Here is a 23,499-nt window from a genome sequence, read left to right as displayed (position 1 = left end):
TAAGACTCACCTTTCCTAAGTGTTCTGATTCTGAGGGTTGTCTTTCTTCTGATAACCCTGGACCTTGAGGTAGGCTGGGGCTGAAGGCCATGAGATCTGTCTTGGGTGGGCCCTCCCCAGAGCACACCTTCTGCCGCCTCTGCTGCGAGTACGACCAGCTCCCCACAGCGCTGGAGCACACCAGCGTGGGCTTCCCGGGCCCGCACACGCCCTGGATGGGCGGCGCCGAGCAACGCAGCGCCGTGTACAGCAGCAGCGTGAGCACCAACAGGCTGGACACCGCGCAGATGGCGATGATCAGGTACACGTTCACATCCACTAGAGACGTGTCCACGCTCGCGGCGCCGGCCGACACCCGCGAGGGGGTCTTCGGCGCCTGGCCACTGTCCACCAGCGACAGCAGCACGGTGGCGGTAGACACCAGCGCCGGCTCGCCGTGGTCCTTCACCAGCACCAGCAGGCGCTGGCGCGGCGCGTCCGCCTCGTCCAAGGCGCGCGTTGTGCTGATCTCGCCGGTGTACAGCCCCACGCGGAACGGGCTGCGCGCGCCACCCGCCGATGGCTGCAGCTCATAAGACAGCCACGCGTTGTAGCCCGAGTCCGCGTCCACCGCGCGCACCTTCGCCACCACGTGGCCCGCGCCCACCGACCGCGACACCAGCTGGCTCACCGCGCCGCCCACGCCGCCCGCCCCAGGCGGCAGCAGCGCCGGCGCGTTGTCGTTCTCGTCCAGGACGAACACCTGCAGCGTCACGTTGCTGCCCAGAGGCGGCACGCCCGCGTCGCGCGCGCTCACCTGGAACTGCAGCAGCTCCAGCTCCTCGTGGTCCAGCGGCTGCAGCGCGTACACCTTGCCGCTCTCCGCGTGCACAGACACGTAGCTCGACAGCGCACGCTCGCCCACCCGCCGCTCCACCAGCGAGTAGGACACCAGCGCGTTCTCCTGCGCGTCCGCATCCCGCGCAGACACCGTGAAGATGTGGCAGCCGGGCGCGTTGTTCTCCTTCACGAACACCGTGTACTCGGGCTGCGCGAACGCCGGCGCGTTGTCGTTCACGTCGGCCACCTCCACGGACACGCTGGCGGTGGCCGACAGCGAAGGCGAGCCCCCGTCCCGCGCGGTCACTGCCACAGTGTAGGCCGACACTCTCTCGCGGTCCAGGGCGCTGTCCAGCACCAGCGAATAGTAATTCTTGAAGGTGGACACCAGCTTGAAGGGGACAGGAGGTGTTAGTGAGCAGATCACCCGCCCGTTGGCACCGGAGTCGCGGTCAGACACCATGATGAGGGCGAGTACTGTGCCCAACGGAGCGTCCTCTCGGATCGGAAGTGAGAGAGATGTTATTGAGACTTCTGGTATGTTATCATTGACGTCTACAAGTTTTACTGAAATTTTACAGTGCCCAGACATTGACGGACTTCCATTGTCATATGCAGTGACTTGAATCTCGTAGGATTTCGTTTCTTCATAATCTAATTGTCCATTAGTTCTGATTTCCCCTGTGCTGGGATTTATTTTGAATTTGGTTTTTGTAGTGGAAGGCACATCACTACTAAATGAATACACAATCTCGCTGTTTGATCCTTCATCTGCATCAGAAGAGTTTAGTTTAACCACTAATGTTCCATTTGCAGTGTTCTCTAACAATTGTACTTTGTACACTGCTTGGTCAAAGGTAGGTTCATTGTCATTCACATCTAATACCTTAATAAGCAATTGAACAGTGCCGGTGAGCTCAGGTTTGCCCCCATCAGTAGCCACCAGTAACAAATTAACCTCAGCAGTTTCCTCTCTATCAAGAGATTTTCTAAGCACAAGAGACAAAGACTGGCTTAGTTCGTCACTTGTTTGTATATCTAGAAAGAAAAACTCACTGGAGCTGAGCTTGTAGGAGAGAAGAGCGTTTACTCCGATATCTGCATCAGATGCTCCCTCTAGAGGAAACCGCGAATCAAGCAGCCTCGATTCGTGAAACCGGATCGTCTTTACAGCCATTGGAAATAAGGGAGGGTTGTCGTTAATGTCCTTCACCTCCACATCCACATGGAAAACCTGCAGCGGCCTCTCCACGATCACCTCCAGGTGGATGCTGCACTCCAGGCTCCGCCCGCACAGCTCCTCGCGGTCGATCCGAGAATTCACAAACAAAATGCCATTCTGCAGATTTACCTCCAGAAGGTCCCTGCGGCCTTTGGACGCCACCCGGAACAGGCGCGGCACCAGCTCCGCCAGCTCCAGCCCCAGGTCCTGGGCGATGCGGCCCACGAAGGTGCCGTGTTTGGCCTCCTCGGGGACCGAGTAGTGGACCTGGCCGCTCCCGGCCTCCCAGCCTACCAGGAACAGAAAGGAGAGAAGCAGGTGCCCAACCTCCCCGTCCTTTCTCATAGAAGACACCATTACCAATCCTCAGTGAGTTGATCCAATTAGAAAATCATGTTTTGCAAAATTTAAAATACTCTTCTTTTGTCTCTGCTCAAGTCCTGCTGCTTCTCGTATTTGTTCTGCTTCTCTAGCGTGACAATGGGGCTCTGGGTATTTTTCTTCTTGGAGAACACTCTGTGGTAGACAGCGACATCATGTGGCCAAAATGTAGGCTCTACTCTTTATCCTGTAGATTTAAAACTAGACTATTGTCTGGCCTGAGTTTACTCATAACTTTCATCTTGGAAAAATACCTATTTTTAAACTCTAAAATATATCATTTTCCCCTTCTTGTTGTGTTAAAAAAACACATAATAAAATTTACCATCTCAACCATTTTTAAGTATACAGTTAAGAAGTGTGAAGTATATTCACATTGTTGTGAAACAGATATCCAGAATTTTCATTTTGCGAATTTGAAACTCTATACTCATTAGACAACTCCTGCTTTTCTACCACCACACCACAACCCCCAGCCACCATTATGCCTTCTGTTTCTATGAATTTAACCACGTTAGATACCTCATATAAGTGGAATCATATACTATTTTGTCTGTGATTGGCTTATTTCACTTAGTCCTCAAGTTTCACCCATGTTGTAGCATGTGACTGGCTTTCCTTCTTTTTTAAGGCTGAATTATATTCTAACATATGTATATACCACATTTTATGTATCTATTCATCCATCTGTGTATGGACATTTGGATTGTTTCCACCTCTTGGCTATTGTGAACAGTGTTACTATGAACATAGATGTGAAAATATCTCTGTGAGATCCTGCTTTCAATTATTTTGGCTTCATTACCTCTTTTTTTTTTTACCATTCTTCAAACGAAGCAAATAGGACTCAAATAGGTATTTTAGTCAATTGAAAATACATTTATTTATTCCATTGTTGGGTTTTTCATTTAATTTTGTTTTCTGAACTGTCTGCCGATGTTTGAAAGTTAATAATTTGTTTCTCACTTGAATAATGTGTTCTTAATTTAGGAATATTCTGTTTTCTACTACATTTGGAAAGTTGAATAGTATAAATTATCTCTTTTTTTAGTGTTAATTGTTTGAGATATCTTCTTTTAGTAATTCTTAGCTGGCCCTTTCAACACACAAACAATATGAAAATAAGATAAACATATGGATGAAATAAAATGAACTGAGGAATGGGTCAGTGTTCAAAATACATAATAGTAATTTTCAGTTACTCTAAAGAGGTCACAAATTTTTTTTTTCATCAAAGAGGAAAACAAAATTAATTGCAAAATTTACAGTCTCCAAAAAAGAAAAGAAAAATTCTTGCTAAAGAAAAACTAGCTTTTTCTAGTACTGAAAACCAATACTAATTTCTCCCTTGAGTCCAATATCTTACAATACTTATTCACACCACTTATGGAAATGTGTATTTATATTAATCATACTCTAACAATGAACTCCTAGTGAACAGACTTAATCAAGAAAGCAGAGCATCATTTATTGTCTTATACATTGAAATGTATAATTATTTACTGGTTTTAGGCAGAGCTGTGTATACACACTTCAATAATACCATGAGGAAAATATTTCCACATTTATGGTTTATTTTCCTCTGCTGACCTTCTTCTCAGGTGGGATTTCGCCATGTCATGGCAAAATGGCCAAAGTAGCTTTTAGGCTACATATTTTTAGGCTACATTTAGAAACGCTCAACAGAAAGAAAATGCCCTTTTCCTAACAGCCCCAGCAAAAATCCTAGAATATCACTTCTTCTGACCCAGTTTAGATTATGTATCTTTCCTTTAGTCAATAGTTGTGATGGTTCTTACTTGGCCTGATATAGGTCGCTTATTTATTGTTGAAGCCAGGACATGAAATCAGCCATAACTAAATTATGTAGACTGAAAATGAGGAGTTTGGTTCTTGTGAAGTGAAGGCCAGTATAAGGCCTCATGTGACCAACTTCTCCTGAAGCTTAAACTGATTCCATCACAGAGCTACAGACTGGGCATTACATCGTGATGTAGTTGCAATGAAACTGCACATTTCCAATACCCAGTAATTTTGATATACTAATTAGTAGCCAACATGTTGGCAACTGTTGACATATTGAGAAATTATACCTAGAATTCAGGTGTTGGCTCTAGGAAACATAGTTTGCCTAAGGCAATTTTTGCAATCCTATGAGGTAATTTTGCTGGATTTTCAGAAGGACATGTCTGAGGATATGAGGCATATTCTGCTGTGATTCAGGGTTTCTGAGGACCTAGAATATCTCACTCCTTCCCTCAGAGAGATAGAGTGCCACTGCCAGAAATCCAAGCACATTTCCCCCAATGGGGAAAGGAAACTGAGATGCCATGCTCAACAGATACCACCAAATTCGACATCTCCTGGTATCTGTAGTGAGTTGAATAGTATCTGTAGTGGGTTGAAAAGATATATCCACCCAGAACCCCAGAATGTGAGTTTATTTGGAATAAAGATCTTTACACATATAGTTAAGGTAACCCTAACCCTAACTTCATCCTAGATTAGACTTGGCCATAAATCCAATGACAGATGTCCTAAGAAGAAACAGAAAAAGAGAAGGTACACAGAGACACAGCAAAGAAATGTGATGACTGAGGCAGAAATTGGAGTTATGTTGCCACAAGCCAAGAATTGCCAGGAATCACCAGAAACTGGAAGAGGCAAGGAAAAATTCTTTCCTAGAGTCTTCAGAGGGAATGTGGCCCAGACAACACCTTGATATTGGACGTCTGGCCTCCAGAACTGTGAGAGAATAAATTTCTGTTGTTTTAAGCCAGCAAGTTTGCGATAATTTGTTACAGCAGCCCTATGAAACTAATATAGTATCCATTGCTGAAATTATACCCTTCGTACTTATCAAAGCAAACTGTCAATTCCCTAAAGTTTGTGTGTCTGAGCATTTATTCTTGCAAAATCTTCATCCCAGTCCTTCACAAAACTACAAAAATGCCCTAGAAGGGGAGAAAAAAATAAAGAAGAGGGAATGAATGGTAGGCAAGACAAAAAGAGAAGAGGTGCCTAAAACATTTTAAATTCAGTTTACTATTTTTCTTCTCCTACCTTTTAAATGTAAGAAAAAGAAATCACAACACAATATTTTTTTCCCATGAGATCCAAGTTATTAATCTGCTTAATGGTCAGATGCCTTAGTGAAAAGCTCAATAATAATGTTCTATCAGTTGTATTATCTGTTGTAATACTCTCCTCTTAAAATTCATTCTGTTCACATTGGTTTAATGGCAGTGGAATCCCAATGAATATGTTGCTGTACATTGACTATTTAAATTTTCCTTCTAAAATAAACACAGTTTTATTTCTGGCTCCTTCAAAGTCTTCTATGGTTATGGGAGACTGCCTAGGACAGCTTTTCTCCACATGTTGGCTCAGCATCCCAGACTGCTTTGATGTTATAGCACCTCAACATCAACCTATGCTTTCATAATTGCTGCAATAGCAAAAGACAGCAGAAGTCAGCAAAAGCAGCACTGGAAATTATATACTTCTGCTCGGAAGTGACACACATCATTCACATTACATTGGTCAAAGAAAAATCACACCTCAAGGTAACAGGGAAGTGATATCTTCCAGTATTCTCAGAAGGAGGAGAAAAGAGATATTGTTACCAAAATAAACAACTATTTCTAATGCTTAACTATTTGTATTCTTGACTGATCATAAGTCTCAAAGGTGCCTCAAGGGATGGCTTACTTTTCTAGTTACTTATTGTAATATCAGAAACTAGAATTACAATTCTAATCTTAGAAAGGAAGTCTTTTGAAAAAGAAGGAACATATCAAGAAATAGTATTCCCAAGTGTTCTGTCTTGTATAAAAATACTATTTCCCTGCAAATGAAACTACATTGGTATCATACCAAGTTAACTTGAAAATAAAATTACAATTCCTAAAATCATAGTCATGAAATGGAAACTATTAACTGAAATTGAATAATCGAAAAATAATATGTGTTTTCCCAAGATTTTACCGAAAGCAGAGACAGTTTTTGTTTCCATTGGGGTACTTGAAAATTGGAGCTTCTGTAGAAAAGTGAGAATAACACTGTTATCCTCAGTATGCACAGCATGATGATCTTTGCCTAGCATTTTTAGATAGACAACAAAGACGTGCAGCTACTAACATTAATGGATAATTAATATTAACCAAAATTAATCCAACTGCATAATAATAATTATAATCTGTTAAAAGATCTCAGCATATATATCTTCCTTTTTTGAGGATATGACCACTTTTTAATCAATGTATTTCCTAAGTGAATGACTAATTTGAATTATAAACATACCATGAAATAAATACTAACAAATAAATTTTGCTATAAATCTATATTATTCTATGCTTTTATTAATACTAAAATATTCAATAAATAACATTAATCATAGGAAAGAACAGGTGGAAAAGTAGGAAAATAAAGCAACTGGTTCATCTTTATAAAGAGAGGAAGTAATACAATACATTTCCTGGAGAAATCTTATAAAGGAAAACAAAACTATTGAAAGTTGTTCATATAGTTGACTATATGAAGATTGTTCATATAGTTGTTCATATAGTTGTTCATATAGTTGACTATATGAAGATTCTGAAAGAGACAAGAATATTAACTACCAACGGGATATCCATTCATATTTATATTAAAATAAATACTAAGTAACTATACCCTCCACAATAATCTTTTCATCCACTCCAGAATTACCTTTTCATAAAAAATCTGTTTTCAAACTTTGTAGTCCTAAACCCACTTCTCTTGGTTTAGTGATCATTAACTAATATTTGAGATTCATCTCCAAGTTAATACTTTCAACTAACCCAGAAAATTTTTCACCTTTACAACAATAATCATAATACAGAAAGAATTGTTTGGTTGTTCTTAGATGCATAATGCATCAATCTAAAATTCTGTTTTGACAGCGATACCAATGTAGTTGTGTGAAGGGATGCTTGAATGTCTTCAGGCCAAATTTAAGAGGCTATTGGTATTCATCAAACGATGCTCTATTGTATTGATAATCTTATTGTTAACTTCTCAGTAAAGTACTGTTAGATAATTGCTATTTATTTATTTATTTATTTATTTATTTATTTATTTATTTATTTATTTTAAGGAGGGTGCAGTTCACAGTGGCCCATGTAGGGGTAGAACAGGCAACTTTGGTGTTATCAGCACCACGCTCTAACCAACTGAGCTAACAGCCACTCCAATAATTGCTTTTTCAATCTATATACATTCTTAAAGAAACAAGTTGTATCGTTTTAACTTAAATTGGCAGCCTCTAATTCAAGTTTGTTTGACTTGATAGAAGAAAATATATTATTTACCTTTCCCATGCTATTTATTATTTTTAATTTGGCCTCAAAATATAGTTTCCTCTCCCCATCCCAATTGTTTGTTCATTTTAATTCCCCTTTGCAGGGCATTTCCCTCTGGTTGATTATATTTTCTTTAGCTGAGGAAACGAGAAATACACATACCGTGTTTCCCCGAAAATAAGGCCTAGTCAGACCATCAGCTCTAATGCATCTTTTGGAGCAAAAATTAATAATATAAGACCAGTCTTATTTTAATGTAACATAGGACCAGGTGTTATATAATATAATATAAGACTGGGTCTTGTATTAATTTTTACTCCAAAAGACACATTAGAGCTGATGGTCCTGCTAGGTCTTATTTGGGGGAACATGGTAGTTTTCTGAGTACCATATTGAGTGAAAACCTTCATTTGCTTTGTTTTTAGTAAACTTGCTAGTCACAGTCAGCATTTTATTGCCTCTTTTTAAAAAATCATGAATAGAATAAGATCTTCCTTTCTAGATACACTGATTAGACAATGAAAATGGAAAAAGCAATATTATACCAAATCCAATTGGGTTATGACTTTTCATAACCCATTGTTATTTTAAATAGGTTTAAAGGTGGTCCCCTTGAAGCCAGGGACGTTGCCTATTTTGTTGCTGTGTCCCTAGGTATATAGAAGGCCTTAGTATATAGAAAGCTCTCCATATGTACTTGTAGAATGGATCCATAAGTAAATATTGAATGTCTCTAGAGGAAATCCTAAGCCTGGACATTAATATAATTAGCAAATGTAACTTTGGGTACATAGTAATGTGACTTGGGCAAGAAAAATTATTTTGTGACTCCCTAATCTATCTTTCCCAATTTTATAATCCTGAAAAAGTTTATCTCATATTAAAGAAACCAGGAAGTTTCCTTAGCAACCCAACTTTAAAATTATTTTTCTGCTGGTTGTTGCCAAAAGTCTAGGTATGATCATTAATATTTGAAAAGTTACAGAATAGCTTACAGTTTATTTCTTACAACGCACTAAGCAACAGCTCTGTGTCAATTCAAATCTCTGGAAAAAACTACCAAAGTATACTACTTTCTTATGGAATGTTTTCACAAGGGGGTTTTCATGGGACTTTTTCTGTATATTTATTTGAATGTTTACAAAAAAAAACACCACATTCCTTTAATATTTATGTAACTTCAGGATTAAACATAGGCAATAAAGTTTAACATTATGCTCTTGACTGAATGACTAACAAATACAATAATACCTGTATTAAATATGCTTCAGTTGGTTTTACAAAACTGCTATCAAATATACTGTTCAGTGTATTGCTAAACCCTTACGGAATAATCAGTAACCAAATCTTCCTTGAATTTATAGCTGGAAGAGAGTTTTTTTCTTTCCTGAATAATTAGTTTAGAGAATTTCCTTTTATTGTTATTTTTCAAATTTCTGCATTCATTTCAGGAAGGTAAGTATTCGGATTAGCACTCAACCTATGCTTGATTTTTGTATAAATGATTCCCACCCTTCTATTGATCTTTTACTTTGGCTTTTAAACAGATTTTTAAAAATTTGCTCTTGCAAATAAATTTCTTCCGTGGTAAACTATCTTAAATATTTTTATGAAAGGCAACAAAGTGCATTAGAACAAGTAAGTTTTGGATATCCTTGGGAAACTTGGAGAAAACTTAGTAAAAATACTGAACTTAGGTTTTCTGAGCCTCAGCACCTTCATCGAGAAAGTGAGAATAAAGTATTCATTTCACAAAGTTATTGGAAAGGTTGAGATGAAACAATATAGAATTTTAGAACATTAGTAAGTAAATGAAAAGAGCTCAGTAAGTATTTCCTAACCAGATTCTCTAACAAATTCATTCTACATTAAGCCATCCAGACCCAAGAGAACTCTAGACCATTGGCATCAGGATATTGTCCATAATGACAATGAAGTAACGGTTGTATGTTTTAAACATGAAAATTAAAATATAATCCAATAAATATGTTTTAAATTACATTTGCTTAAAACGATTTTTATTGCCCACTTTGAAACTTAAAACCTTTAAAAAAAGCAGATGGTTTCTGTAACTTTGCCTGTAATGTTTTGTCAAGGGCTTGACATTTCACTACAAGATTAAGGTAATAAACCGAAAATGTCACTGTATTTGACTACGTTGAGATCCTGGGTTAAATATAATTAAGACTATTCAGTGTTTCAGTATTTTTTTTTAAATATGCTACTTTTTCAATCAAGGAATACGTCAATTAGTCCTCACATTTGTTTTTTGTTTGTTTCCATGTTCCATTCTAGATGCAGCTGCAAATAATAAATACCAACATTAAATGGTAAGATTTGTTGCAATTTTAGTGAACACTTTGAATACGTTTTTAAAAGTCACATTTGAAAAGATGGTTATGCAAGTTAAATTTTAAAAAAATTAAAGCCAAAGCTTGAAAGTTGGACTTACATTACTGGAAAGGTCCGACTTTGTTTCTGGATGTTCATTTCCTTCTGACATGTTCGGACAGGAAGGAAGACTGGGGCTGAAGGCCATGAGGTCGGCCTTGGGCGGGCCCTCCCCAGAGCACACCCTCTGCCGCCTCTGCTGCGAGTACGACCAGCTCCCCACGGCGCTGGAGCACACCAGCGTGGGCTTCCCGGGCACGCACACGCCCTGAGTGGGCGGCGCCGAGCACCGCAGCGCCGTGTACAGCAGCAGCGTGAGCACCAACAGGCTGGACACCGCGCAGATGGCGATGATCAGGTACACGTTCACATCCACCAGCGCCACCTCTGGGCCCGTGGCCTCCGACAACATCCGCGAGGGGGTCTTTGGCGCCAGGCCGCTGTCCACCAGCGACAGCAGCACGGTGGCGGTAGACACCAGCGCCGGCTCGCCGTGGTCCTTCACCAGCACCAGCAGGCGCTGGCGCGGCGCGTCCGCCTCGTCCAAGGCGCGCGTTGTGCTGATCTCGCCGGTGTACAGCCCCACGCGGAACGGGCTGCGCGCGCCACCCGCCGATGGCTGCAGCTCATAAGACAGCCACGCGTTGTAGCCCGAGTCCGCGTCCACCGCGCGCACCTTCGCCACCACGTGGCCCGCGCCCACCGACCGCGACACCAGCTGGCTCACCGCGCCGCCCACGCCGCCCGCCCCAGGCGGCAGCAGCGCCGGCGCGTTGTCGTTCTCGTCCAGCACGAACACCTGCAGCGTCACGTTGCTGCCCAGAGGCGGCACGCCCGCGTCGCGCGCGCTCACCTGGAACTGCAGCAGCTCCAGCTCCTCGTGGTCCAGCGGCTGCAGCGCGTACACCTTGCCGCTCTCCGCGTGCACAGACACGTAGCTCGACAGCGCACGCTCGCCCACCCGCCGCTCCACCAGCGAGTAGGACACCAGCGCGTTCTCCTGCGCGTCCACATCCCGCGCAGACACCGTGAAGATGTGGCAGCCGGGCGCGTTGTTCTCCTTCACGAACACCGTGTACTCGGGCTGCGCGAACGCGGGAGCGTTGTCGTTCACGTCGGCCACCTCCACGGACACGCTGGCGGTGGCCGACAGCGAAGGCGAGCCCCCGTCCCGCGCGGTCACTACTACAGTGTAGGCCGACATGCTCTCGCGGTCCAGGGCGCTGTCCAGCACCAGCGAATAGTAATTCTTGAAGGTGGACACCAGCTTGAAGGGGACATGAGGTGTTAGTGAGCAGGTCACCTGCCCGTTGACACCCGAGTCGCGGTCGGACACGGAAATGAAGGCGATGACGGTGCTGAGTGGCGCGTCCTCTCTCACCGGCAATGACAGTGACGTGACCGCCAGTTCCGGAGCGTTATCATTTACATCCAGAACTTTCACTAAGACCTTGCAGTGATTTGACATTGGAGGACTTCCTTTATCAACTGCTTTTACCTGAATTTCGTAGGATTTTGTTTCTTCATAATCCAGTCTACCAATAAGCCTAATTTCTCCTGAGCTGGAGTCAATTTTGAAGTTCTTTTTAATGTTAAGAGGAACATCACTGCCAAAGAAAAAGATAATTTCTCCATTTACACCTTCATCAGCGTCAGAGGCATTTACTGTGACCACTAATGTTCCATTAGCCAAAGTTTCTAATAAGTGGACTCTATACACAGCCTGGGCAAACAATGGGGCGTTATCATTAACGTCGAGCACCGTAATCAGAAGTTGAACTGTACCTTCCAGCTCTGGTTTGCCCCCATCAGTGGCTGTCAATAATAAACGATATTCTGGTGTTTCTTCTCTATCCAAAGATTTCCTCAATTCAAGCGAAAGTGACTTACTCAATTCGTCACTTGCCTGTACATCCAAAGAGAAATAATCACTGGGGTTAAGGGTATATGTTAGAAGAGCGTTGGTACCGATGTCCGCATCAGCAGCGCCCTCTACCGGAAAATGCGAATCCAGCAGTCTAGATTCCGGAATAAATAACCTTTGTTCTCTCTCTCTGAAGACTGGTGGATTATCGTTAATGTCCATCACCTCCACCTCCACATGGAAAACCTGGGGCGGCCTCTCCACGATCACCTCCAGGTGGATGCTGCACTCCAGGCTCCGCCCGCACAGCTCTTCGCGGTCGATCCGAGAATTCACAAACAAAATGCCATTCTGCAGATTTACCTCCAGAAGGTCCCCGCGGCCTTTGGATGACACCCGGAACAGGCGCGGCACCAGCTCCGCCAGCTCCAGCCCCAGGTCCTGGGCGATGCGGCCCACGAAGGTGCCGTGTTTGGCCTCTTCAGGAACCGAGTAGTGGACCTGGCCGCTCCCAGCCTCCCAGGCTGCGAAGAGCAGAAGCGGGAGCAGCAGGCGCCGGGCTCCCTTGCCTCCTCGCCTGGGAAACAGCATCGCAAGAGCACTACACCTTTCCTACCTCTCTCACCTTACTTCAAAATCATGCTTTTTAACTCTGTTTCCAATAATTTATCTCCTTAGCGTTTTTGTCTTCTCTGGGGCGGTGACAAAATGAAGCTCCCTCCTTTAGTTTTGGTGATCAGTACATTTCCATTGACTAGACTTTGTGGTGTACAGCGACATCATGTGGCTGATGGTGTAAGATCCATTCATTGATTTCCAAAAGTCTCCATATTCATTTGCAATTTTACTCAATGCAATCATTTTCAATTTTAGGTCCTGTTAGACTCAGACAATTCAAATGTCACTTGAGAGTATGTAATTCAGTATTTTCCTTTAGCTGTTTTCACAAAGATATTACAATTGGATTTTGGAAAAATCAAGATATGCATAAATAACCTTACATCTTTTTATTTCAAACAATCTATCAGCTCATATATTTTTATTACTAAATACTTGTAACTGAATACTGGAGTTTTAAAATAAGGCACTTCGACCACTAAAATTAACCTTATTCTAGGATAGTTTGGGTGTTTATTTTTTAAATGATATGTCATCGGTTGCTTACACATGAAATGTTTATGAAATATATTTAAGATTCCTTCAATGTTGTATGAATAACGACATCATTTTCTGATACTTTAACTCTTAGAATAGTGATATTTGGGACGTTTCCCTTTGTTCCTTGTTATATAACATCTAAGTGATGACCTTATGACTTTTGACCTTCAACAGTCATTATTCCAAACTGAATTTAGTATCCATTGGATCTTTATTTTTCCAGCTATATCATTTTTTCTTATTAAGACAAACCATGTTGCATTTAAGTTAAAATAATAGGAATACTGAATTAATATCAAGTACACATATCTGAGAATTTGATAATAATCCATAGTCAACATTTTAAATGTAAATTTAATGTGATTAGGTTTTCAGAAGAAACTATTTGGGAATAACATATTAATAAACTTCTTCAACTTTAGACCAATTCATAATCAGAAACCCATAGCTACATCAAAATTTGACTATGTGGTATTAATAAATTATCACTAGTTAATTTTTAAAGGAATGTCTTTAACATTTCTAAGTACTATGGATATTTAAGGATATTAATATTAATAAGTTGTGGAGGGCACAGCTCAGCTCCAGGTCCAGTTGCCGTTGCTAGTTGCAGGGGGTGCAGCCCACCATCCCTTGCAGGACTCGAGGAGTTGCACTGGCAACCTTGTGGTTGGAGCCCACTGGCCCATGTGGGAATCGAACCGGCAGCCTTACGGAGTTAGGAGCACGGAGTTCCAACCACCTGAGCCATTGGGCCGGCTCCTATTAGTATTAATAAGGATTAATCTATTATGTCTTCCTAATTAGAAAGCCCAAATCATTGTTTAAATTGATAACTAATATATGGGTGAAATATAATGCTATTTTATTTTTCAAAAACCAGATTATAATTTAAATAGTTCAATGTTGTAGTTACTTTATTACAAAAGGTACAGCAATATACAATACATCAATATTCTCTTATTCTCAAAATGAAGCTAATTCAGAACTTGGAAATTTTCTAAATGTCAGTAGATTTAGACAATACTGTCAATATTTGAATGTTCAAGGTACCTTAATATGTTATACATTTCCTTGGGATACATTTTATTACTATGAAGAAAATATAGAATAAATGCTAACCAGAACCCACTGGCATTCAAATATTTCAAACATAAAACTGCTGGATGAAATATACTTTATTTTCTACAGTTAAAAGCTTACTTTACCTTTAAAACATATCTATATTTAACTGAAAATTATATAATTATCATGTATTAATATTGAGAACTACAATGATCTTTAAATATAATTTCAACCATAAACCATAGTATAATGTTTCATCCTCTGTCTTTCTTTTGATGAAAATTACTCAATTTCAAGATATTTTCAATATTAGAAAAATGTCATTACAATGATCAGAGAACTCTTAATTGAAACAATAGTGAACCATGGACATCATTAACATGGTAGTGATCATGAAGATAAAAAGCTACACAATACTATCCTCAAGGAAAAAAACAAATGAGAGTATAATGCCTTTTAAAAGAAGTATTATCAAATACTGAAAAATAAGTATTATAAAATCCTAGGAATGTTTGTATGTTATTGAAGTTAAGCTGGTATAAACCCAAATTAGAGTGTTATAACTTAAGATATTAAATGTAATCTCCATGGTAACCACAAAGAAATTAACTATGGAATCTAAATAGACTTATAACCATTAAGAAAATTAAATCAGCAATTTAAAAAATCTGACAAAGACCTTGACCCAATGGCTTCACTAGTGAATTCTATCAAACATTTAAAGAACAAATAATACCAATTCTTCTTAAACATTTTCAAAAAATTGAAAAGGAAGGGACATTTTCTAACTCAATCTATAAGGCCAGCATTCCCTGATACCAAAGCCAGACAAAGACACTACAAGAAAATAAAACTACAGATCAGTATCCCTTATGAGCATTGATGCTAAAAATCCCCCCCAAATATTAGAAAACAGGGTTCAGAAGCATGTTAAAAGGATTATGTACCATGAGCCAGTGGGAGTTATTCCTGGAATGCAAGAATGTTTCAACATAAATAATTCAATCAATGTAATACACTACATTAACAGAATGAATGAACAGAAACCCTTATGATCATATTAATAGATGCTTAGAAAGCATTTGACAATATTCAATACTCTTTTGTGATTAAAAAAAATACTAAAAATCCTAGGAATAAAAGGAAATTACCTCAACATCATAAAATGCCATATGTGAAAAACCCAGAGCAAACATCATATTCAATGGTGAAAAACTGAAGCTTTTCCTCTAAGATCAGGAACAAGGCAAGAATGCCTGCTTTCACGTCTTCTATTCATTATAATAATTAAAGTTGTAGCCAGAGCAATTAGACAAGAAAAATAAATAAAAGGCACCTGAACTGAGAAGAAAGAAGTAAAATGATCTCTGTTCACAGATGACATGATCCTATATGTAGAAAACCCTAAAGATTACATTTAAAAATTAATAAATGAATTCAACAAAATATCAGGAAACAAAGTCAGCACATAAAAATAAGTTGCATTAATATACACTAAGCATAAAAAATCTGAACAGGAAATTAAGAAAACAATTCTATGTATAATTAAAAATACTTGGGAATTAATTAACTGAGAAAAATACAAAAACTTTCTAAAAGAAATTAAAGAACACACAAATAAGTGAAAATACATCTCATAGTCATGGATTAGAAGACATATTATTGTTACGATGTCAATAATATCCGAATTGATCTACTGATTCAATGTAATCCCTACCACAATAATTTTTTTGTAGAAATAGAAGAATCCATTATAAAATCCAAATGGAACCTCAAGGGAACCCAAATAGCCAACACAATTCTGAAAAAGAAGAACAAAGTTGGAGTACTCACACTTCATAATTTCAAAACTTACTACAAAGTTACAGTAATCCAAACAGTATGGTACTGGCACAAAGACAGACATATAGACCAATGGAATTGAATAGAGTCTCCAGAAATAAATCTTCACATACATAGTCAAATAATTTTCAATAAGTGTGCCAAGACCATTTAATGGGAGGAAATATAGTCTTTTCAACAAATGGTGTTGGGAAAACAGGATGTCCACATGCAAAAAAATAAGTCATACCCTTACCTAATGCCACATATAAAAATTAACTCAAAATGTATCCATGGCCTAAATGTAAGACCTAAAACTATAAAATTCTTAGAAGAAAACATTCATGATGTGGGTTTGGCAATGATTCTCTGGATATGATACCAAAGGCACTGGCAACAAAAGAAAAAATTAGACAAATTAGACTTCATAAAAATTGAAAATTTTTTTCCATCAAAAGAAACTATCAAGGATTTCCAGTTTCACTTCCAAATGTAAGGAGTTTGGAAATAACTACTCCATCTTAACAAAAGTAAAGTTGAACAGACTGAAGAATCAACAATTCTTCTTGGATGTGTAAGAGAGGAAAGGACACAAGGCAAACGACTCCACCCAATATTAAAGAGGCAGCCAGGAAAATACAGAAAGTCACAGGTTGCCGATGCAGAGATTCAAGAGCAGAAAGCACTGTGGGAACCAGGGCTGGAGTAATAAAATCTGAACTGTAGTTGACAAATTCTTGAGGCTCAGTATGGATAAGTCTGAAACTTGAAGACTTCAGGTGAAGCAGTTATGGGGAGGAGGGGCACAATATACTGATATACTCCTATATACTCTAGGAGCTTGACTAGATTCTCACAGTAAATACCAGAGAAAAATCACTTCATGCTCTGGCAGTGGCTTTCCCTTAGAAGAAACTAATTAATGAGAAACAGGTTGGGTTATTATCAGAGCCTAACTGACTTGAAGGAAGAGAAATATCAAACTCCAGCAGGCTCTGGCCTCCCATGATGGGGAAAAAAAAAAAAAAAAACCAGCTCCAGTGCATTCTAGACATCCTGTCCTCCCTAGTGGAGGAGAAAAAAACTGAGAAACACTTGTGAAATTCACAGTCCAAAAGCATAGGCTCACTAAAAGACTGAGACTTCATCAATCATAGGACTATAGAATGCTTTCCCTTCCCCCCACCTCACCACCACATTATTACAGGCCTAGTTACAGAAGTTCCTTGTACTGTGTACATCATGTCCAATGATCAAGAAAAAATTATGAGGCATCCCAAAAAGCAAAACAAAACCCAACAATTTGAAAAGACAGAACATACACCAGAATAAGACATGACAAGAATGTTGGAATTATCAGACAAGAATTTAAAACAACTCTAACTAATATGCTAAGGGCACTAATGGATAAACAGAATGCAAGAACAGATGGACAATGTAAACAGAGATAAAGGGTGCTTTTGATGGGCTCATTAGTAGTAGACTGGGTGTGGATAAGGAAAGAATCCCTGAGATAGAGGATATATCAATCGACTACTCAAAAACCAAAAAATAAGGAGAATAAAGACTGAAAACTCAGATCAGAATATCCAAGGACTGTGGGAAAACTACAAAAGGTATAATATACATGTAATGGGAATACCATGTCAAGAAAGAGAGAAAGGAACAGAAGAAATATTTGAAATAATGACTAAGAATTTCCCCCAAAATTAATATGACACCAAATCACAGATCCAGGAAGCTCAGATAACACCAAGCAGGCAAAATGCCCAAAAATCTACACTTAGGCATATCAATTTCAAACTAAAGAAAATGAAAGATTTTTTAAATCCTGAATGAAGTCAAAGGGGGAAAAACACCTTTCCTATAGAGGAACAAAGAAAAGAATTATATCTGACTTCTCCTCAGAAACCATGAGAACTTCCTCAACTTGATAAAAAGCATCCATGACAAACCTACACCAAACATTATACTTAACAGTGAAGGATTGATTAAATGCTTTCACCCTAGGACTGGTAACAAGGAAAAGATGTCTGACTTCACTACTCTTATTTAGCATTGTGCTAGAAGTTCTACCCTGTGCAATAAAGCAAGAAAATGAAATAAGAGACACATAGGCGAGAAAAAAAGAAAGAAAATTGTCCCTATTTACAGATGACACAATTATGTACATTAAAATCCCAAGGAATCAAAAAAACAAAAACTTCCTAAATAAGTGAGTTCAGCATGTCACAGAAAACAAGATAAACATGCAAAAATGAATTGTATCTCCATATATTTTCAATGAAAATATGCATTCCAAAATTAAATTTAAAATACCATTTACATTAGTTCAAAAAAGATACTTAGGTATATATGTAACAAAATGTGTACAGGACTTGTCTTGTGGAAATTACACAACACTGATGAACAAAATCAAAGAATATCTAAATAAATGGAGAGATATACTGTGTTCATGAATTGGATGACCCAACGTGTCATGGGACCGTGTCAATTTTTCCTGAATTGATATACATATTTAACACAATTCTTACCAAAATTCCAGTAAGATTTTTCTGTGGACATAGATGAGATTATATGGGATGGCAAAGGAACTAGAATACCTAAGACAATTTTTAAAAACAAGAAATAAGTAGAACAGATCACTGTACCCTATTTTAAGATTTATTATATAGCTACAGAAATCAAGACTGTGGTATTGGCAGGTGAATAGATTTGTAGATCAATGGGACAATATAAAGAATCCAAAAATAGTCCCCTGCAAATATGTGGAACTAACAGAATTTTGACAAAGGTACAAAAGCAATTAAATGCAGGAGAGAGCTTTTTCAACAAATGTCGTTGGAGCAATTGGACTTTGTTAGGCAAAGCCTCGAGTTAAATCTCACAGCTTATATTAAAATTAATTCAAAATGGATCACAAAATTAAAAGTAAAACATAAAACTCTAAAACTTGTAGAAAAATATATGGGAGAAAACATTCAGGATCCTAGGGTAGACAAAGAGTTCTTAGACTTGACATCAAAAGTACAGTCTATAAAAAGAAAAATGATAAAATGGACTTCATGAAAATTTTAAGAACTTTTACTCTGTGAAATATCATTGAGAGTATGAGAAGAAAAGTTAAAAATTTTGGAGAAAAGTTTTAAGTACATATCTGACAAAGAACTTGTATGCATATCTAGAATGTATAATGGACAAGTAAAATTCAATAGTAAAAAATCAAACAGCTCAGTTAGAACCTAGGCAAAACACATGAAAAGACAGTTCACCAAAGAAGATATACAAATGGGAAAGGAATACATGAAAATATTTTCAACACCAGTTAACTACTGGGGAAATGCAAATTAAAATTACAGTGAGATATCATTACATATCTATCAGAATGGGCTAAAATAAAAAATTGTGACCAAAAAAAGCAGAGTAAAAAAGCAGAGAAACTAGATCATTTATACATAGCTGGTGAGAATGTAAAATACCACAGCCACTCTGGAAAACAGTTTGGCAGATTCTTTTTAAAAAATAAACAAAAACTTATAATTGCACTCTGGAGCATTTATTCCAGAGAAATGAAAACTTATGGCCATACAAAAACATTTACATAAATGTTAGCAGCATTTGATTTTGATAACTGACCATTTAGGCCACTTTTTTTACCCTCTCTTTCAGTGCTTTACATTCCTGCTGTTATGTTTTATTTTGTTTTATTAAAGTATAATTGGCATACAGCATCCTATTCATCTCATGTGTACATCATAATGATTTGATATGTACATACAATATAAAATGATTACTATAATAAGTCTGATTACCATCTGTCACCATACAAAGTTTTTACAATATTATTGACTATATTCCATATACAGTACATTACATTCCATGATTTACTTATTTTATACCTGGAAGTTTGTGCCTCTTAAGCCTCTTCACCTATTTCATCCACTCCCAATCCCTACCCCCTCTGGTAACCATCAGTCTGTTTCCTGTATGTATGAGTCTGTTTCTGTTTTGTTTTTTTTTTCAGATTCCACATGTAAGCAAAGTCATACAGTATTTGTTTTTCTCTGATTTATCTCATTTTGCATAATATACTCTAGGTCCACCCATATTGTCACAAATGGCTGATCTTATGTTTTAAATTCATCAATAAAGAGTGAGCCCATGAAACCTTAGGCCCCCTCCCTTGATCCCAATAAAAGCAAAACCCCAGGCTCATATTCTCTCTCTCTCTCTCTCTCTCTCTCTCTCTCTCTCTCTCTCTCTCTCTCTCTCTCTCTCCCTATCTCCTTATCTCCCTCCCTCCATCTCCTTGTGACCTTGTTGTGTGGCCCCAGGTGTGCTGTATAATTTCCAGGTCCTATATATATGTAATAAACCTTTATTTTTCCAAAGTTTCCTGATGGCTATTGATGAAGGGTATCTTGCAATCATAATAAGAACCACTAGGGCCAGTTCAACCACAAGTTTAGTTATTGATAGAGTGAGACAGGCATAAAACACTAAGGAAATTATGGACACCATCAAGATTACAAATATATGCATTATTGGAGTCCCAGAGGGAGAAGACAAATGGGTAGAAAACTTATTTGAAAAACTAATGGCTAAAAACTCCCCAAATTTGATGAAATATATGTACCTACAAATTGACGAGGATCAGGGAACTCCAAGTAGAGTAAATCTAAAGAAACCCACACTAAGACATTATAATCAAACTAACAAAAGACAAAGAGAAAATCTTGAAAGCAGAAAAAAAACCTACTCATCATGTACAAGGAATGAACAATAAAATTATGAATTGAATTCATATCAGAAACCTTGGAAGCCAGAAGGCAGAGAGATGATATATTTACAATTCTGAAACAAAAATCTGTCAATCAAGAATTTTATATCCAGCAAAATTGTCTTCAAAATGAGGGAGAAATTAAGACATTCCGAGATAAACAAAAGCAGGGGAGTTTATTACCACTAGACATGTCCTACAAAAAATGCTAAAGAGAGTCCTTCAAGCTGAATCAAAGGATGCTAGATAGTAACCTGAATTTGAATGATGATACAAAGATCTCCAGAAAATGTCAACGCATGGGCATATATAAAAGACAATATTATTTTAATTGGGTAAGTAACTCCACTTTTTCTACATAATTTAAAAGACAAATGCATAAACATAATTTAAATCTATGTTATTGGGCACACAATGTATAAAGATGTAATGTGTGACATCAAAACATAAAGTAAAGGGAATAGAGGTGCACAGGAGTAGAATTCTTGTATGTGATTTAAGTTAACTTGGTATCAATTCAAATAAGACTGTTATAACTTTAGGATGTTATATGCAATCTTCATGGTAATCACAAAGCTATCTATAGAAAAACACAAAAGGAAATGAGAAGAGAATCAATATATGTGACTACAAAAATTAAACTAAACAAAAGAAGCTGGTAATGGAGTGAATAAGGGACAAAAAAGCTATAAGGAACACATAAACAGCAAAATGACAGAAGTAAATACTTCCTTATCAATATACTATTATTCTAAATGTAAATGGATCAAATTGTCCATTCAAAAGGCAGAGGTTGGTAAAATGGATTTTTAAAAAAAACATGATCCAGGCCGGCCCGGTGGCTCAGGTGCTTAGAGCTCCATGCTACTAACTCCCAAGGCTGCTGGTTCGATTCCCACATGGGCCAGTGGGCTCTCAACCACAAGGTTGCCAGTTCAATTCCTCGAGTCCCGCGAGGGATGGTGGGCAGCGCCCCCTACAAGTAAGATTGAACACGGCACCTTGAGTTGAGCTGCCGCTGAGCTCCCAGGTGGCTCAGTTGGTTGGAACACGTCCTCTCAACCACAAGGTTGCTGGTTCGACTCCCGCAAGGGATGGTGGGCTGCACCCCCTTCAACTATTTGGAGCTGAGCTTTGTTCTCCACAACTAAGATTGAAAGGACAACAACTTGACGTGGGAAAAAAAAGTCCTGGAAGTACACACTGTTCCCCAATAAAGTAAAAAAAAAAAAAAAAAAATTAATAAATAAATAAAAAAAAAAAAAAAAAAAAAAAATGATCCAATTCTATGCTGTCTACAGGAGATACACTTTAGAGTTAAAGATACAAGAAGATTGAAAGTAAAGGACTGGAAAAATATATCATGCAAACAGTAACCCAACAAAAACTAGAGTGGCTATACTTATAGCAGACAAAGTAGTTTAAAACAAAAATGTTATTAGAGGTAATATTTTGTTACTAGAGTAATATTTTATATTTATAAAAGGGTCACTTTATTTTGAAATTATAAAAATTATGAACATATATACACCTAACAAAAGAGTCCTTAAATACATGAAGCAAAGGCTGGCAGAATTGAGGGGAGAAATAATTCAATAATAAAGAGAGATTTTAATACTCTGCAATCAATAGTGTATAAAACAGCTATGCATATGATCAATAAGATAATAGAAGACTTGAACAACAGTCTATACAAACTACAACTAACGAAATTGTACAGAGAACTCCATCTAACAATAGCAAAATACAGAATTTTCTCAAGTGCACATAGAACATTTTCCAGGTTATAGAGAATGCTAATACCATATGCTTGGCCATAAAGCAAGCCTCAAAAAATTTAAAAGGATCAAACTAACAAAAGGATGTTCCCCTTTAATAGAAATTGGAAATTAATAACAGAAAGAAATTTGGAAAATGCCAAAATGTGTAAAAATTAAACAATGTACTACTAAATAACCAATTGGTAAAAGAAAAAAATCCCAAAAGAAATAAGAAAATAGTTTGATTTAAATAAAAATATAGAATGATATACTAAATCTTATGGAAAACAAGTGCTTAGAGGGAAGTTTATGGCTAGAAATGATTATATTCAAAAAGAAGAATGATCTCAAATCAATAAACCTTAAGATACTGAAGGAAAAAAAGAAGAGCAAACGAAACCTAAAGCAATCAGAGGAAGAAAAAGTAAGAATTAGAATGGATATTAATAAACTAGAGTATAGAAAAATAAAGTAAATATCAATGAAACCAGTGTTCGTTCTTTGAAAAGGTCAATAAGTTTGACAAAACTTTAGTTAGACTGACTAAGAAAAAAAGACAAGAATCAAATTACTAAAATCAGAAATGAAAGAGGAGACATTACTATTGATCTTATAGAAATAAAAAGAATGATAAGGTTATATTCTGAACTGTAGGCCAACAAATTAGATAATGTAGATGAAATTTTAAAATTCCTAAAAAGACACAAACTACCAAAATTGTGTCAATAAGAAATGTAAAAATCTGAACAGACCTATACCAAATGAAGAGATTGAATTAATAATAAAAAAAAAACTTCCCATAAGGAAAAGCCCAGGATCATATAGTCATTTAAAGAAGAATTAATACCAATTTGTCACAAATCCTACCAAAGAATAGAAGAGGATAGAACATTTCCCAACTCACTGATACCACT

At 38.0% G+C, this 23,499-nt stretch overlaps 1 protein-coding gene across 2 annotated transcripts in view; it reads right to left on the bottom strand.

The window, feature by feature from the left end:
- Positions 1-12,878, bottom strand: part of LOC117016645 (protocadherin alpha-C2) — a 177,649-nt gene extending 164,771 nt beyond the window's left edge. The window contains exon 1 of one of the 2 annotated variants that reach the window (XM_033096131.1): positions 10,199-12,878. In XM_033096131.1, the coding sequence (XP_032952022.1) occupies positions 10,199-12,592 (2,394 nt within the window). In that variant the 5' untranslated portion in view covers positions 12,593-12,878. Of the gene's footprint in view, positions 1-10; positions 2,521-10,198 lie in introns of those variants that run through there. The other variant, XM_033096132.1, reaches the window with a different exon arrangement.
- Between the last annotated feature and the right edge of the window lie 10,621 nt (positions 12,879-23,499).

The sequence above is a fragment of the Rhinolophus ferrumequinum genome, chromosome 24 (genome assembly GCF_004115265.2).
Source record: "Rhinolophus ferrumequinum isolate MPI-CBG mRhiFer1 chromosome 24, mRhiFer1_v1.p, whole genome shotgun sequence".
Classification (NCBI taxonomy): Eukaryota; Metazoa; Chordata; class Mammalia; order Chiroptera; family Rhinolophidae; genus Rhinolophus; species Rhinolophus ferrumequinum.
Note: the sequence above shows the minus strand (reverse complement) of the source record. Positions and strands in the feature narration are given on the sequence as shown.